This window comes from Anolis carolinensis, chromosome 6 (genome assembly GCF_035594765.1).
Source record: "Anolis carolinensis isolate JA03-04 chromosome 6, rAnoCar3.1.pri, whole genome shotgun sequence".
Classification (NCBI taxonomy): domain Eukaryota; kingdom Metazoa; phylum Chordata; class Lepidosauria; order Squamata; family Dactyloidae; genus Anolis; species Anolis carolinensis.
Genome location: NC_085846.1, coordinates 88,864,492 through 88,879,638, shown reverse-complemented (window position 1 = coordinate 88,879,638; position 15,147 = coordinate 88,864,492). Strand labels below are relative to the sequence as shown.

At 41.4% G+C, this 15,147-nt stretch overlaps 1 protein-coding gene across 4 annotated transcripts in view; it reads right to left on the bottom strand.

Moving 5' to 3' along the window:
• Positions 1-7,929, bottom strand: part of vwde (von Willebrand factor D and EGF domains) — a 56,290-nt gene extending 48,361 nt beyond the window's left edge. For 2 of the 4 annotated variants that reach the window (XM_008112694.3, XM_062983966.1), the window contains exons 1-3: positions 7,645-7,929; positions 4,498-4,682; positions 2,630-2,861 (exon numbers count right to left, since the gene is read on the bottom strand). In XM_008112694.3, the coding sequence (XP_008110901.2) occupies positions 2,630-2,861; positions 4,498-4,682; positions 7,645-7,726 (499 nt within the window). In that variant the 5' untranslated portion in view covers positions 7,727-7,929. Of the gene's footprint in view, positions 1-2,629; positions 2,862-4,497; positions 4,683-7,644 lie in introns of those variants that run through there. The other 2 variants (XM_062983965.1, XM_062983967.1) reach the window with 2 other exon arrangements.
• Between the last annotated feature and the right edge of the window lie 7,218 nt (positions 7,930-15,147).

Below are 15,147 nucleotides of genomic sequence, written 5' to 3'. Positions count from 1 at the left end.
TGTTCTGTATCAGAAACTAGAGTTGTTGTGGTCTATCCAATGCAGTGTTCTGAATCAGAACCCTAAGTAACCAAACTGAATCTAAAGTTGACCAAAATCTGATTCATAACCCTTTTGGTACTAATGTTAGAGAGTGAACCCTGGTCAAAGAGGTTCTTGGTCAAAGTGGTCCCTGGTCAAAAAAAAGGTTGGGAACCACTGGTCTACACAGAAATTGAAGGAAAAGGCCAGCATTGGTTCCACAGGAGATACATCCAAGAATGAGAACTGGAGGAAACTTGCAAATTGAAAACAAGCAACTGCTCCTTTCTGAAGGCACATCTTTATGCAGATTTAGTCCTTCTTCAAAGAGTGTGAATCATGGCTGCCTTACAAAATGGCAAAAGTAGAATCGGCCCTTCACATTTGTGGGTTTAACTCATAATGGAGGTTGATCACATAGTTCTGCTAGAGGATCTAGAGATTCCTACAGAGGAATTATCTTGGATAGAATAATAACTTCTTTTAAAATTCAGTTTTTCCATTTTGTGGGGGTCCTGCATTCCTTACTCCCATGGAAGTAGAAGCTCTACTGCACTTGACCACATCAATGGGACCCTATTCAGTCCTGTAATAAATGGTTAACAGACTTTATGCTGAATCAGTGCCTTTTATAATTAAAAGTGCTGTTTTTATTACAAAGTATCTTCACTTCATGCTCCATTTTAAACTTGCCATTGTTCTGTAATCTCACTAAACTGTGCCGAGCTTTTTTAATATAAAAAACAAAAAACAAAAACAAATCAAAGTACATTACTCTTCTTTTAAGACAGCTTATTACTTTAAGGGACCAAGTCGGCTCTTACTTTAATGAAGCAATGAAATTTTTTCCAATATTTAAATTGCTCTCCACCATAAAAATAAATGGCATATCACAAGATATACATTTAGCATTTCAGTAAATAAGCTGCATGTGGTGATGAAGAGCATTTATGCCTTACACTGTCTATTTTTCTCTGGCACAATAAAGAAAACATTACATTATAGCAATTTGAGCACGTAGCAGTAATGAAAAAACATTATTACTCTTGACAACTTAGGGCAAGTAACAGATACCTCTTTGTGATAATAAAAGTTTATTTCAAGTCTTTTAATTAAAGCACCAGACGGTACTAATTTAAAACCCTCTTTAACTACAAGTAAAGCACTTTTACTGTGAGAGGCTTTCTCCTCAGCCCAGTCGTTGGACAGAAATTGATTTTTGCTAAATCTGGTTTCTGAAAAATAGCTCAACCTGTCATGTCAACAGCTCATTCTTGCACTGAATTAATGAATTCTTATAGATGACAGAACTGTTTTGTATTAGCATAAGAGATTCATTTAGCTATAATTATTTCCCAATGTGTGTGCACCTTCAGGTTACCTGTCGACGTATGGTAACTCCATGAATTTCTGTGGGTTTTCCCAAGCAAGTAATCAAGAGAATCCTGCCATTTCCTTAAATAAAAACCAAACAGGTGGCACAAAGAGCTAGCAGTACATTTGATGAAATTAAATGCAGTCCTATTTAGTAATGCTATGGCACAAACTTCCTCACCTTCCATTAAGAGTTAGATTTGGCGGCAGGCAGAGCTCCAGAACCCCACTGAGCAGAATGAGGAGGCGAGCCATCAAATCCAACAAACTTAGCTTCACATTTCGAAATACCATATATACTCATATGTAAGTCGGCCTAATCAAGTGTGAGGATTTGTAAAAGAGGCACCATGATATGGTGAGTTGACTGAAAAGGGCATGTGTTGTCAGCTGATTGGCTGAGCCAGTCAGAAGCCAGAATTCCGATTGGCTGCTGTCTCTAGCCTGGTGCTGAGGCAAACAGTTTTAACTGCCACTTTCATCTCGGAGAGGAAGGAGAGCAGCGGACTGGAAATGGTCAGAGAGGACATGGCTACCATACTTTCCAAGGCCTGATTATTTATAAGGCAAATGAGACATATTTAAATACTATTTAAAGGGACTGTTTATTCTTTATGTTCTCTGTATGAATTCAAGACACACACACACACACATATATAGTTGCCCTGTTTGAACTTTTGAAGTAAAGATAGTTACTTTTTACACAAGCCTGAGTGACATTTTATTATACTTTATCTTGATTCAGAAACTGTGGTAAAGCTTCTATTTATCTATTTCTACAACTCTCAACATCGGGAACAGGTTTTAGGGCCAAAATTATGTTATGACACATTGATAAGTCACGGGTCATTCCACTGAGAGGTGAAAGCACCATTGGTGTCTCAGAGTGCCAGATGCCCTGGTTGCCACAATTTCTCTGACCATATATTTAAAACAGCAGATGTGGCACCATAGAAGAGAAAATAGAAGAGGCTGGTGTTTCTTTTATGAGTGTTCCAAGAATGGACTAAGATCATGACTTTTGCCACTCCACTTTAAGAAAGGAATGATTCCTTTTTTATAAGAATTAAGATACAGTACTCACATTTATCCAAGGATAAGTAGGCCTAGGCATTTTGGTTCAACCTCTAGGTTTATACATGAGTATATCAGGTAAGTGTAGTAATAAATGCTACCATTAAAAGTGGGGATTTCAGCCAATTACAGAGTTGAATATGATGTCAAAACATCTCACCTTCAGCACAATATCCCATGCACCCTTGCGTGGGCTGGAGAAAGTATATTAAGAAATCGCCACAGTTTCTGACACTAATAGGAATTCGAAAGAGGCAGCAGTTCTTTGTGGCACTGAAGAAAAACTGCCAAGTTGCACAGGCTGTTAAGTGTTTCATCTCACCAGGCCGAGGCAGAGATTCAGACTCTCCGAGAGACAACCAGATCGGGGCCTGTGTTCCACAGCGATTCATCTTTTAGAAAGACAGAAGAAAATATATGCAGTATACTGTTTTCACATTCAAAAACAAAGCATAGAACATATATCTTGATGGCCATAATACACATTGGGGGGGGGGGGGGGGTTCAGAGTTGGGCATCCTCAAACCCTTGAGCTGAACCAGGCTTTTTAAGGATCTCAATCCAACTTTTTTCCAGTTCCTTCTAAAAATTGTATCACTGTTTGGCATTTTCCCAGCTTTTATATTGATCATAGCTTCATAGAGTTGGATGGGGCCTTAAGGGCCAGCAAGTCCAGCTTCCTGCTCAGTGCAAGATCTGTAGCCAAATCATCCACAACAGGTAGCAGTTCATACCTGCTGATGTTCACAGAAGAAAACATCACCACTTCTCTAGGAAATTGGTTCCATTTTCAAACCATCAAGAATACCCCTCAAATATTCAGAGCGATCTTTTCCCTTTTGCTAAAACTGAAGTGTTTCTCTAAAGTCATTAGCAATTATAGCATTAAGATAAAATAAGCTGGCATCTGTTTTCCAATAGCTAAAAGAACTTTGTCCCTAAATACAACTTTGTCCCTAATACAACCTTTTCTGAAATTGAATTAGATCCGCAAACTGAAAATTATCTAGCTAGATCAGTGCTTCTCAATCTGTGGGTCCCCAAATGTTTATCTTTGGCCCTGTTTTCTTTGGTGCAGTCTTTTACTTTGACTCTTTTAAAAAAAATAAAAAAAAGCTAAGTACAGATTTGGGATGGATCTACATTGTAGAATTAATGCAGTTTGGCATCATTTTTACAGGAATGGCTCATTCCTATGGACATTTGGGATTTGTAGTTTGGTGAGGTACTAGCACTCTTTGGCAGAGAAGGCTAAAGACCTTATAAAATTACAACTCCCAATTTTGTGTCAGGAGAGACTTGAGAAACTGCAAGTCGCTTCTGGTGTGAGAGAATTGGTCATCTGCAAGGACATTACCCAGGGGATGCCTGAATGTTTTGCTGTTATACCATCCTTGTGGGAGGCTTCTCTCATGTCCCTGCATGGGGAGCTGGAGATGACAGACAGAGCTCATCTATGTTCTCCCCAGATTCAAACCGGCTACCTTCAGGTCAGTAACCCAACCTTCAAGTCAGCAGTCCTGCCACAAGGGTTTAACCCATTGTGTCACCAGGGACTCTTTATAACACCCATGATCCTATGGCATTGAGCCACAGCAGGTAAAGTGGTGTTAAACTGTACCAATTCTACAGTGTAGATATCCCCTGATCCACAATTTGTAGTTTATCACGCAATCTATGACAATTGTACTACTGTCAAAGAATAAGTCTGAATGATGGAGTAATAGTGACAAAAAACTGCAACCACTCATGAACAGTGGTTGCTGCTTTTCTCAACCAATGAATAGAAATGTCTGGCACTAAAATGTGGAAAAGGTTGCCAGTTTCTTAGATAAGTGATAAACTGTAGTAACACAGATGAACTGTTGTCCTTCTACCAACAGACACTTTACTCAGGTGAGCTTTGGGCAATTGACAGCTGCCAAGAAAGGACCTTTTGATGCAGTATGTTGCAATTATTGCTAATGTACTTTTAACTTGGTCCATTCTACAATACTTTATATAGCGTTGATGGGAGTGCACCAATACCTCCACGCACTTGGTTGGCATTTCAGCCTGTTTATCAAAAATTAGGAAGCGATACCATCCTGGAGTCAATGAATGGTCACATATTAGATCCTGAATAGCTGATTGCTGAAGTTGTGATGAATCAAATTCGGTACTCCGATACGGACTATGAAGGATCTGATGACCAGCAGAATGACATTCCGGAGCTGCGAAAATATTGGACATATTAGCCAAGAAAACACTGTGATAGGTTCACCATAGGGCCACTAAAGGATGCAAATGACTTGAAGGAATCCCTGTTTGACCATGTGAAACCACTGGGAAACCTTGGGCAGGCCATATTCTGTCAGTTTGGGCAGAAAATAATGGCAAACCCACGCCGAAGAAATCTTGCCAACATAGCCCTGTGGTAAGGGTTGCCTCAAGATCGCTATAAGTCCAAAATAACTTGAAGGTACACAACAACAACAATCCAATTGAAAGTAACAGGATTTAAACTAGACACGAGCAAGGTGTCCTCTTGGGACTTGATCTTAACAGACTTTAGCAAGGACAAAAGACTTTGTCCTTTCAATGCATGGACCAATATAGTTTGGTGTTGTTTCTAACTTATGGCAACCCTATCACAGCTTTCTTGGCAAGATTTGTTCAGAGGTGGTTTGCCTTTGCCTTCCTCTGAGGCTGAGAGAGTGTGGCTTGCCCAAGGTCACTCTATGGGCAACCATGGCTGAGTGGGGATTCAAATCCTGGTCTCTAGAATCAGAGCCCAAAGTGCATATGGCTACAACAAGCTAGCTCCAGAATTGCGTAATATAGCAATTTCTTCTTCACTTCCCCTTTTCCAGTATTTTTTCCTTTATATCTCTGACCATATCTATGCTTTATCTGTAATTCCTCCAGAGCCACTAACTCCTCAGAAAAAATATAGAATGAGAACAGAAAAATACTTCCTATTTTGAGTTGCTGTGAGTTTTCCGGGCTGTATGGCCGTGTTCCAGAAGCATTCTCTCCTGACATTTCACCCACATGAGGCATCCTCAGAGGTTGTGAGGTCTGTTGAAAACTAGGCAAGTGGGGTTTATATATCTGTGGAATGTCCAGAGTGGGAGAAATAACTCTTGTCTGCCTGAGGCAAGCGTGAATGTTGCAATTGACCAGCTTGATTAACATTGAATAGCCTGGCAGCTTCTTGCCTGGAGGAATCCTTTGTTGGGAGGTGTTAACTGTCCCTGATCATTTATTGTCTGGAATTCCCCTGTCTTCTGAGTGTTGTTCTTTATTTACTGTCCTGATTTTAGAGTTTTTTTAAAAAAAAATACTGGTAGTCAAGATTTTTTTCATTTTCATGTTTTCTTCCTTTCTATTGAAATTGTCCACATACTTGTGGATTTCAGCGGCTTCTCTGTGTAGTCTGACATGGTGGTGGTTATAGTGGTCCAGCATTTCTGTGTTCTCAAATAATATGCTGTGTTCAACAAGTGCTCTGCTATGGCTGACTTCTCTAGTTGAGTTCGTCTGCAGTGCTTTTCAACAACACTTCCCAACAAAGGAGTCCCCCAGGCATGAAGCAGCCAGGCTTTGAAGCTGCCAGGCTATTCAATGGTAATCAAACTGGCCAATTGCAACATTCACACTTGTCTCAGGCAGACAAGAGTTCTTTCTCCCACCCTGATCATTCCACAGATATATAAACTTCTCTTGCCTAGTTTCCAACAGACATCACGACCTCTGAGGATGCCTGCCATAGATGTGGAATATGGCCATACAACCCAGAAAACTCACAGCAACTCACGTCCTACTTTTCTTGAATGCAACACAGCCAATCAAACTGTTGAACATCATCATTATTAACAACAACAAAAAACTAGTAACAATGCAATTAAAGCTCTTGGTGGCTGGCTATCACAGAGGTAGTGCTATTTTATGAAGAGCTGTAGTAGTGACTATAATCCTGCTAATAACTTCGAAAAATACCATTCATATAGCATATAGAGTCACATAATCCCTTCAAAGTGCTCCAAACACAAAACAAAACACACAAACTTCTCTGTTAACTCTTTTCTATTAATTGTCCCATTTTTGTTTTTGTTTGTTTCTATTATGATCAAAGAAAGCTGTAAAAAAGTTTAATAACAAAGAAAAAGTGTACAAAAAATGAAGTAAGTGGGGCTATTACAAAAACATTACAATTTGAATGCATGTTTTTGTGTTTTCTTCTAATTTTAAATACAGTAGAATCTCACTTATCCAAGCCTCACTTATCCAAGTTTCTGGATTATCCAAGCCATTTTTGTAGTCAATGTTTTCAATATATCGTGATATTTTGGTGCTAAATTCGTAAATACAGTAATTACAAGATAACATTACTGCATATTGAACTACTTTTTCTGTCAAATTTGTTGTACAACATGATGTTTTGGTGCTTAATTTGTAAAATCATAACATAATTTGATGTTTAATAGGCTTTTCCTTAATCCCTCCTTATTATCCAAGATATTCGCTTATCCAAGCTTCTGCCGGCCCGTGTAGCTTGGATAAGTGAGACTCTACTGTACCTGTAAAAGCTAAAGTTGCAATCTAGAATGATGTTATTTGCATTTCCCCCCTCTTTTTAACTTTTTTTCATGTCAGGAGTGACTTGAGAAACTGGTGTGTGAGAATTGGCCATCTGCAAGGATATTGCCCAGGGGATGCCCGGATGTTTTGATGTTTTTACCATCCTTGTGGGATGCTTTTCTCATGTCCCTGCATGGAGCTGGAGCTGATAGAGGGAGCTCATCCACGCTCTCTCCGGATTGGATTAGATCTGGCCACCTTCAGGTCTGCAGTCCTGCTAGCACAAGGGTTTAACCCACTGTGCCTACCAGCTGTTAGGAATTGTGGGAGTTGAAGTCCAAAACACCTGGAGGGCCCACGTTTGCCCATGCCTGAACTAGTTGCAAAAGAGCAGCTACTTCTGTTTTTAAAGGGAAAGACACACTTTTGAAAGCACATCTTTGGGCTACCTCCTTGAAATATAAACTATAGATGCAATTTGGAGCCGAAATATAAGCTATAGAGGCAATTTGGAGCCTCTAAATATAATAAATAAAAGTTAATGGTTCCACCCAAGCCACCCTTCCACCCAATGCTTCATGGAGGCACCCAGCTCTGCCTTGCAATGCTTACCTTGCTGGCTTTGTGATGCCCAGGGGCACAGCAGTGCCAACCAAAGGAGGAAAGCACAGCCTGGTAGCCCCAGAGGACGCATCCTCTCCGTTTCCTTGGAGTCTCGAGGTGCAGAAGAGTTTTCCTCCTCCTCAGCCTCTGCGAGGAAGTCACCCGGAGATCAGGTCAGCTCTTCTGGACCACTCTGCGCTTTCTCTCCCCGGAGCAGAGCAAGGAAGGGTCGCCCTCCTTGTCTCCGGCCAAGTTCTTTGCGCGATCGACCGAAGAGTTTTCCGAAGTCCTGGGACGAGCTGACTCGCGCGCCCTCTCCCTTTGGGCCGGAGAAGGAGCTGGAGCAGCAGCAGCAGCAGAGAGTGCATCTCCACTGTAGAATGACTGCAGTTTAATTGCCATGGCCCAAGGCTATAGAATCCTAGGGTCAGTAGTTTGGTCAGGCAGAGAAAAAATCTTCTAAAACTGCAGCTCCCATGACTCCATGACATTGAGCTGTCTTAGCTCAAGTGATGCCAAACTGTATCCATTCTACAATGGAGATGCATCCAGCGAGCCCACCTGAGGGCAGACGATGCCTCAAGCTTCTTGAATGGCCCTTGACATCACTTTAACTGCCAAGGGTCAATGCTGTGGAATTAAGGGAATTGTAGTATTGGATCCTCCAGTGGCCTAGGGGATAAAAGCTTTGTGACTTGAAGATAAAGATACGGTAAAGGTAAAGGTTTCCCCTGATGATAAGACCGGTCATTTCTGACTCTGGGGGCTGGTGCTCATGTCTATTTCTAAGCCAAAGAGCCGGCGTTGTCCGTAGACATCTCCAAGGTCATGAGGCCGGCATGACTGCATGGAGCGCTGTTACCTTCCCACCGGAGCGGTACCTATTGATCTACTTACATTGGCATGTTTTCGAACTGCTAGGTTGGCAGAAGCTGGAGCAACAGCGGAAGCTCACTCTACTCCCGGGATTTGAACCTTTTGGTCTGCACGTTCAGCAGCTCAGTGCTTTAATAGTGGAGTAGTGGTTTAAACTCCAGTGGAAATTACTCCAGTGGAGTAGTGGTTTAAAGCCTTGTAACTTGGAGGTTGGGTTGCTGACCTGAAGGCTGCCAGGTTCGAATCCCACCCGGGGAGAGAGCGGATGAGCTCCCTCTATCAGCTCCAGCTCCATGCTGGGACATGAGAGAAACCTCCCACAAGGATGGTAAAAATATCAAAACATATGTGCATCCCCTGGACAACGTCCCTGCAGACGGCCAATTCTCTCACTCCAGAATCAACTCCAGTTGCTCCTGACACGGAAAACAAAATTTATAAATATTTATTTATAGACACATTTGAACTGTGGTAGGTAAAGATAAAGGTTTTCCCCTGACATTAAGTCCAGTCCTGTCTGACTCTGGGGGTTGGTGCTCATCTCCATTTCTAAGCTGAAGAGCCGGTGTTGTCCGTAGACACCTCCAAGGTCATGTGGCCAGCATGACTGCATGGAACGCCGTTACCTTCTTGCCAGAGCAGTACCTATTGATCTACTCACATTGGCATGTTTTCGAACTGCTGGGTTGGCAGAAGCTGGAGCTAACAGCGGCCACTCACGCCACTCCCGGGGTTTGAACCTGGGACCTTTCGGTCTGCAAGTTCAGCAGCTCAGTCCTTTAACACACTTCGCCACCGGAGCTCCTATTTGAACTGTGGTGCTGGAGGAAAATTCTGAGAGTTGTTGTTTATTTCCAGGCTCTATGTCCATGTTCCAGAAACATTCTCTCCTGACGTTTCACCCACATCTATGACAGGCGTCCTCAGAGGTTGGAAAAAACTAAGCAAGGAAGGTGTATATATCTGTGGAAGGTCCAGGGTGGGAGAAGGAACTCTTGTCTGTTGGAGGCAAGTGTGAATGTTGTAATTAATCACCTTGATCAGCATTTTTATTATTTATTTCCATCATTTCTATCCTGCCCTTCTCACCCGAAGGGACTCAGGGCGGCTCACAATCTGGCAAAATTTGATGCCAATATACAATACAAAGGATTAAAACATGAACAATTAAAACAGTTGAACAGATTAGCAATATACAATAAATAAATAAATTTAAAACAATACAATGCAAATTACTTAAATTCATCCACAAAACCTTAATCCAGACCTTATTGATAACCTTGCCAGATTCTTTTCCTGGCTTCTTCCTGCCTGGGGGAATCTTTTGTTCAGAGGTGTTAGCTGCTCCTGATTGATTCATGTTTGGAATTCCTCTGTTTTCAGGAGAAAATGCTTCTGGAACATGGCCATACAACCGGGAAAACATACAACCTAGTGATTTAGGCCATGAAAGCCTTCGACAACAAATTCTGATTGATAGAGAATGAAGGCTACAAAGACTATAAAGGATAAGCACACAAGGTATGAGGAAACTATAAGGTAAGGACTATAGGGTACGTACAAGGCTATGATAGGCACTATCTATAATGGCTGTGAGGTAAGCTATCATCTTTGCTATCTTTGAGGTAAATACCTAAACTATGACCTATGTAGTAATTACAAGGCTATGATAAGCACCGTCTATAATGACTATAATGACTATGAGGTGAACTATAAGGTAAGTACTTCACTATGAGGTATGCTATCTAAGCTATAGGTAAATACTAGCTATGAAATAACTATAAGGTGATAAGCTAGAAGGTAAGTACATGGTTTATGTTGCCTGTTTGAATTTGCCAGGTCAAAGAACCCAGACCAAATTCTAGGACCTATCTCTAAGAGGTTTTTCTCTGGAATCCAAAAAGGAGGGGAAAAAAGCCTTTTTAGACTAGCTCACAGGCTGCAGGCTGTACCATCCTACCCAAACCTACAGGGGAGTCCCAAGCTCCACCCTCAAAACAAGAGCCAATGGAACATTCCACCCAAGAACAGCAAAGCAGGAAATAAGCAGGGGATAGGAAACTAAGTAAGACATCACCGATGCCGTAAAATACATACAAACAGAGACTTAAAATCAATTAAATTTAAAATTAATACATATGAAACATTTAAAAGGAACCCCTGGTGGTGCAGTGTGTTAAAGCGCTGAGCTGCTGAATTTGCGGACCGAAAGATTGCAGCTTCGAATCCGGGAACAAAGTGAGCTCCCACTGTTAGCCCCAGCTTTTACCAACCTAGCAGTTCGAAAACATGCAAATGTGAGTAGATCAATAGGTACTGCTCCGGTGAGAAGGTAACGTCGTGCTGGCCACATGACCTTGGAAGTGTCTACAGACAACGCCGGCTCTTCGGTTTAGAAATGGAGATGAGCACCAACCTCCAGAGTCAGATATGACTGGACTTAATGTCGGGGGAAAACCTTTACCTTTACCTAAACATTTGAAACATTACATTAAATATTAAAATCACATCATCTGAAAATCTTAGTCCAAGGCCATTCCACCATCAATAATCCATTATTCCAAGTCTATTATTGCACTGTACTAATCACCAAAAGCCTGATCCCAGAGCCAAGTTTTTACTTTCCTTCTGAAGACTAGAAGGGAGGGGGCTGATCTAACATCACTAGGGAGGGAGTTCCACAGCTGAGGGGCCACCACTGAGAAGGCCCTGTCTCTCGTCCCTGCCAGCTGCACTTTTAAAGCAGGTGGGACCGAGAGCAGGAGCTCCCCAGATGATCTTAATCTCCGAAGTGGCTCTTAGGCGGAAATACGTTTGGACAGGTAAACTGGGCCGGAACCGTTTAGGGCTTTATAGGCTAAAGCCAGCATTGAATTGTGCTCAGTAGCAGACTGACAGCCAGTAGACCTGGTGTAACAAGGGAATTGTGTGCTCTCTGTATGCTGCTCCAGTGAGCAACCTGGCTGCTGCCCGTTGGACCAGCTGAAGCTTCCGAACAGTCTTCAAAAGCAACCCCACGTAGAGCACGTTGCAGTAGTCTATTTGGGATGTAACAAGCGTGTGCACCACCGTGACCAAGTCAGGCTTCCCAAGGTACGGGCGCAGCTGGCGCACAAGTTTTAATTGTGCAAAAGCTCCCTTAGCCACGGCTGAGACCTGGGGTTCCAGGCACAATGATGAATCTATCACTCCCAAGCACCATGCTTTGGCAGGGACGGTTAAAGTTCTTTTAAAACTGCAACCCGCATGATTCCATGGCACTGAGCCATGATAGCTCAAGTGATGGCAAACTGCATTCATTCTACAATGGAAATACATTCAGCGAGCCCACCTGAAGTCCAAGGGTGCATCACTTTAACTTCCATGGATCAATGCTATGGAATCAAGGGAGTTGTAGTCTGGTGAGGCACCAGCACTCTTACCTTTACCTATGGTCATAAGGGACTTGAGGTTTCCCATAAAGGCCCAATATGGGACTGGACTTCAAGTTCCCAAATATGTGATGTCCTCCTGTACAGAACTTACCAAAAAGGTCTTGGATCAATGTCAGTGGTAAACCTTCATGGAAGAGGCAAATAATGCCGTAATTAAGGTCTTTTAGTACAAAGCAGCTAAAAACCTGTCTTGCCCAAAAGTGATGTGGAAACATGGAGCCAAGACCTTGTTTTAATTATCAACAACAAAAATAGGAAGAAAAACACTGAAGGAATAACTAACAAAAACAGATGAGCAAAAGTGTTTGTAATATGAAATTGGAAAAACGGGAACGTCTTTGTCGAAGGCTTTCATGGCCAGGATCACAGGGTTGTTGTGTGTCTTTCGGGCTGTGTGGCCATGTTCCAGAAGCATTCTCTCCTGACGTTTTGCCCACATCTATGGCAGGCATCCTCAGAGGTTGTGAGGTATACCTCACAACCTCTGAGGATGCCTGCCATAGATGTGGGCGAAACGTCAGGAGAGAATGCTTCTGGAACATGGCCACACAGCCCGAAAGACACACAACAACCCTGGGAACGTCTTTCTCAGTGTTTTTAAAATGACAGTTCAATTAGTATAGAACTCCTTGCACAAGACAACATAAAACCAGGGATAATGTTCTGTGTATACTATAGATGGAATCCAATGATTATTTATTATTCTTGGATTGAACTGAATTTGAACTGAGACATCTGAGTACAAACAGCCTGTTTCTTGGCCAAGTGAAGTATCTCTTGCTTTTTGGAATAAGCCATCAGTAAGCACTGAGAAGGGAGTTCCCCCTTTAAATAAATGTGCTGGCCATAATGTATATATTCAAAATCCCTAATGATTAGGAAGCATTATTCCTTTAAAAAAAGATGGGAACAGGATTATTTTATGCTGCTATATTTGAACAATAATTTTGTATTTAGCACATTGCTGTTCCTCCTTGTTTAGCCTTGTAGAATACTCCACAGCTGTGCTATATTCATTTAAGTCAAAGTATATGCAACGTATGTGGAAACAAATCTTCTGTGGATTTACTCAGAAGTAAGTCCAACAGTATGTGGAGCTGCTTATTCCACCTGTGTGCATAGAACCGTACTCATAGATTGCTTCTAACTTTTTGTCTTCATAAAGAAATACATATCTATACGGGCAGTCCCCTTGGAGAGGTGGCTGCCAAGGTAGTGGAAATTGTCAACATTTTCTAACATTACACAATTAAGCTGAATTTCTGACATTTTGGAGGGATTGGCTGGTGCCTATTCGTAGAGCAATTGGTTTTCTCAATGTTCAGTGAGAGGCCAAGCTTTTAGTATGCTTCTGCAAAGCTGTTTAAAGTGACTTGTAGGTCTTTTTCTGAATGAGCACAGACTACATTATCATCAGCATATTTGAGTTCTATAACAGATGTTGTTGTGATCTTGGTTTTGGCTTTCGGCCTGCTGAGATTAAATAGTTTGCTACCTGTCCAATAGGTGATTTCCATACCAATGAGAAGCTTCACATTTACAAGGTACAGAATCATAGCTATGAAGATGGAAAATAAAGTTGGGGCAATAACACATCCCTGCTTGATACCTGATTCAGTCTTAAAATGGGTCACTTTGGGAGTCATTGCTGCTCAAGACTGTTGCCACCATGTCATTATGGAGGAACCAAGGGATGTGCACAAATTTATCATGGCAGCCAATGTTTAAGAGGATGGTCCAGAAAGCATTGCGATTCATTGTGTTGAATGCCTTTGCAAGGACAATGAATGCCATGTACAGAGGTTGATTTTATTGCCTGCATTTTTCTTAGAGCTGTTGTATAGTGAAGATCATATCCACTGTTCTTCTGAAGGCTCGGAAGCCATTCTGGGATTCAGGGATGATGTCTTCTGAGAAAGGTAGAAGGTGGTTTCAAAGAACTCTTGTGAGGCTTTTTCCAGTGGAGGTTAGAAGGTAGATACCTTGATAGTTCCTACAGTCTGTTTTTTCTTCCTTTTTGAAGATGGTGATGATAGTGGCATCCTTGAAGTCACCACTCGCTGATCATCATTGGATTTTTGTTGGTTTTCTTTTCTTTTTCTTGGAAGATGCCTATGGTGTGCAGAGATCAGTGCACACCCGATTAACACACAGTCTTCATTGAAAGAGGTTCAGATCCAGTAGTGTGGTTAACCTGATGACCGGTGGCCTCTTATCTGTTGCAGCCTTTTTCCACTTTCACAGCAGTTGTAATATGTAACATGTTAATGTCTGCCTGCTCCACCATTGAGGACTTCAGATTGTATTTGGTCTGGTTCCTCTCTTATGATCTTGTCGCCCTGGGAGACTCTTTTCCCCCAGAGCACATGACTCCCATGGCTTTGCCCACAAGTTCACTGGAACACCAAAGCCCCTTCACCACGACAAGGTGACAATCAGTCAATGCATATCTATACATCTTTTACTCTATCTCTATATTTCCTGCATTGCCACTATATGTGTTTTTAATCAAAGGTCACAATAGTGAGACATACCTTTCAGTCCTAATTTAAAAATTGGAATGTCTTGTTTGACATGCTTTATTAAACTACTAGTAATCAGTGAGCAACATGAACCACCAGACATCAATATTTAAACTTCCAAAAGTATAATTGGAACAGCAAGCTCCCGGGAAGCTGATTAATGCATATGAGTTTCATGGACAACTTAGGGTAATTATTCTGTCAATCCATCCTTGTTACCTTTTTTGGTTAAGGAACATTATGCTTTCTCAATGAAGCATTGCAAATGATAATTTATAAGCCGTGTACAGTTGTTCAGTCATTTTGCACTACAATCTACCTCTGTATCCACAGATTCTCTATCTATAGAATAAACCACCTATGACTTGATTTTTTTTTAAAATCGAAGTTTGATTTCAGCATTTTATAAAAGGGATACTATTGCGCTAAATTATTTTTATAATGGAACTTAAGCACCCACAGATTTTGGCATCCCAAACCCAAATAGATATAATGGCTCAACTGCATAGGTATAAGGAATTCATCATTATAAAATCCACATTTGTAAGTGTTGTCTTTTTTCTTGACTTATTTTTCTTAATGAATTTTCAAGCAGCATAACAAAATAATAGCAATGTCAGTGGTAAAAGAATAATGAGCTGGTAAATAAAATCTGTGTTAGGGGTTTTTTTTGGTTGCAT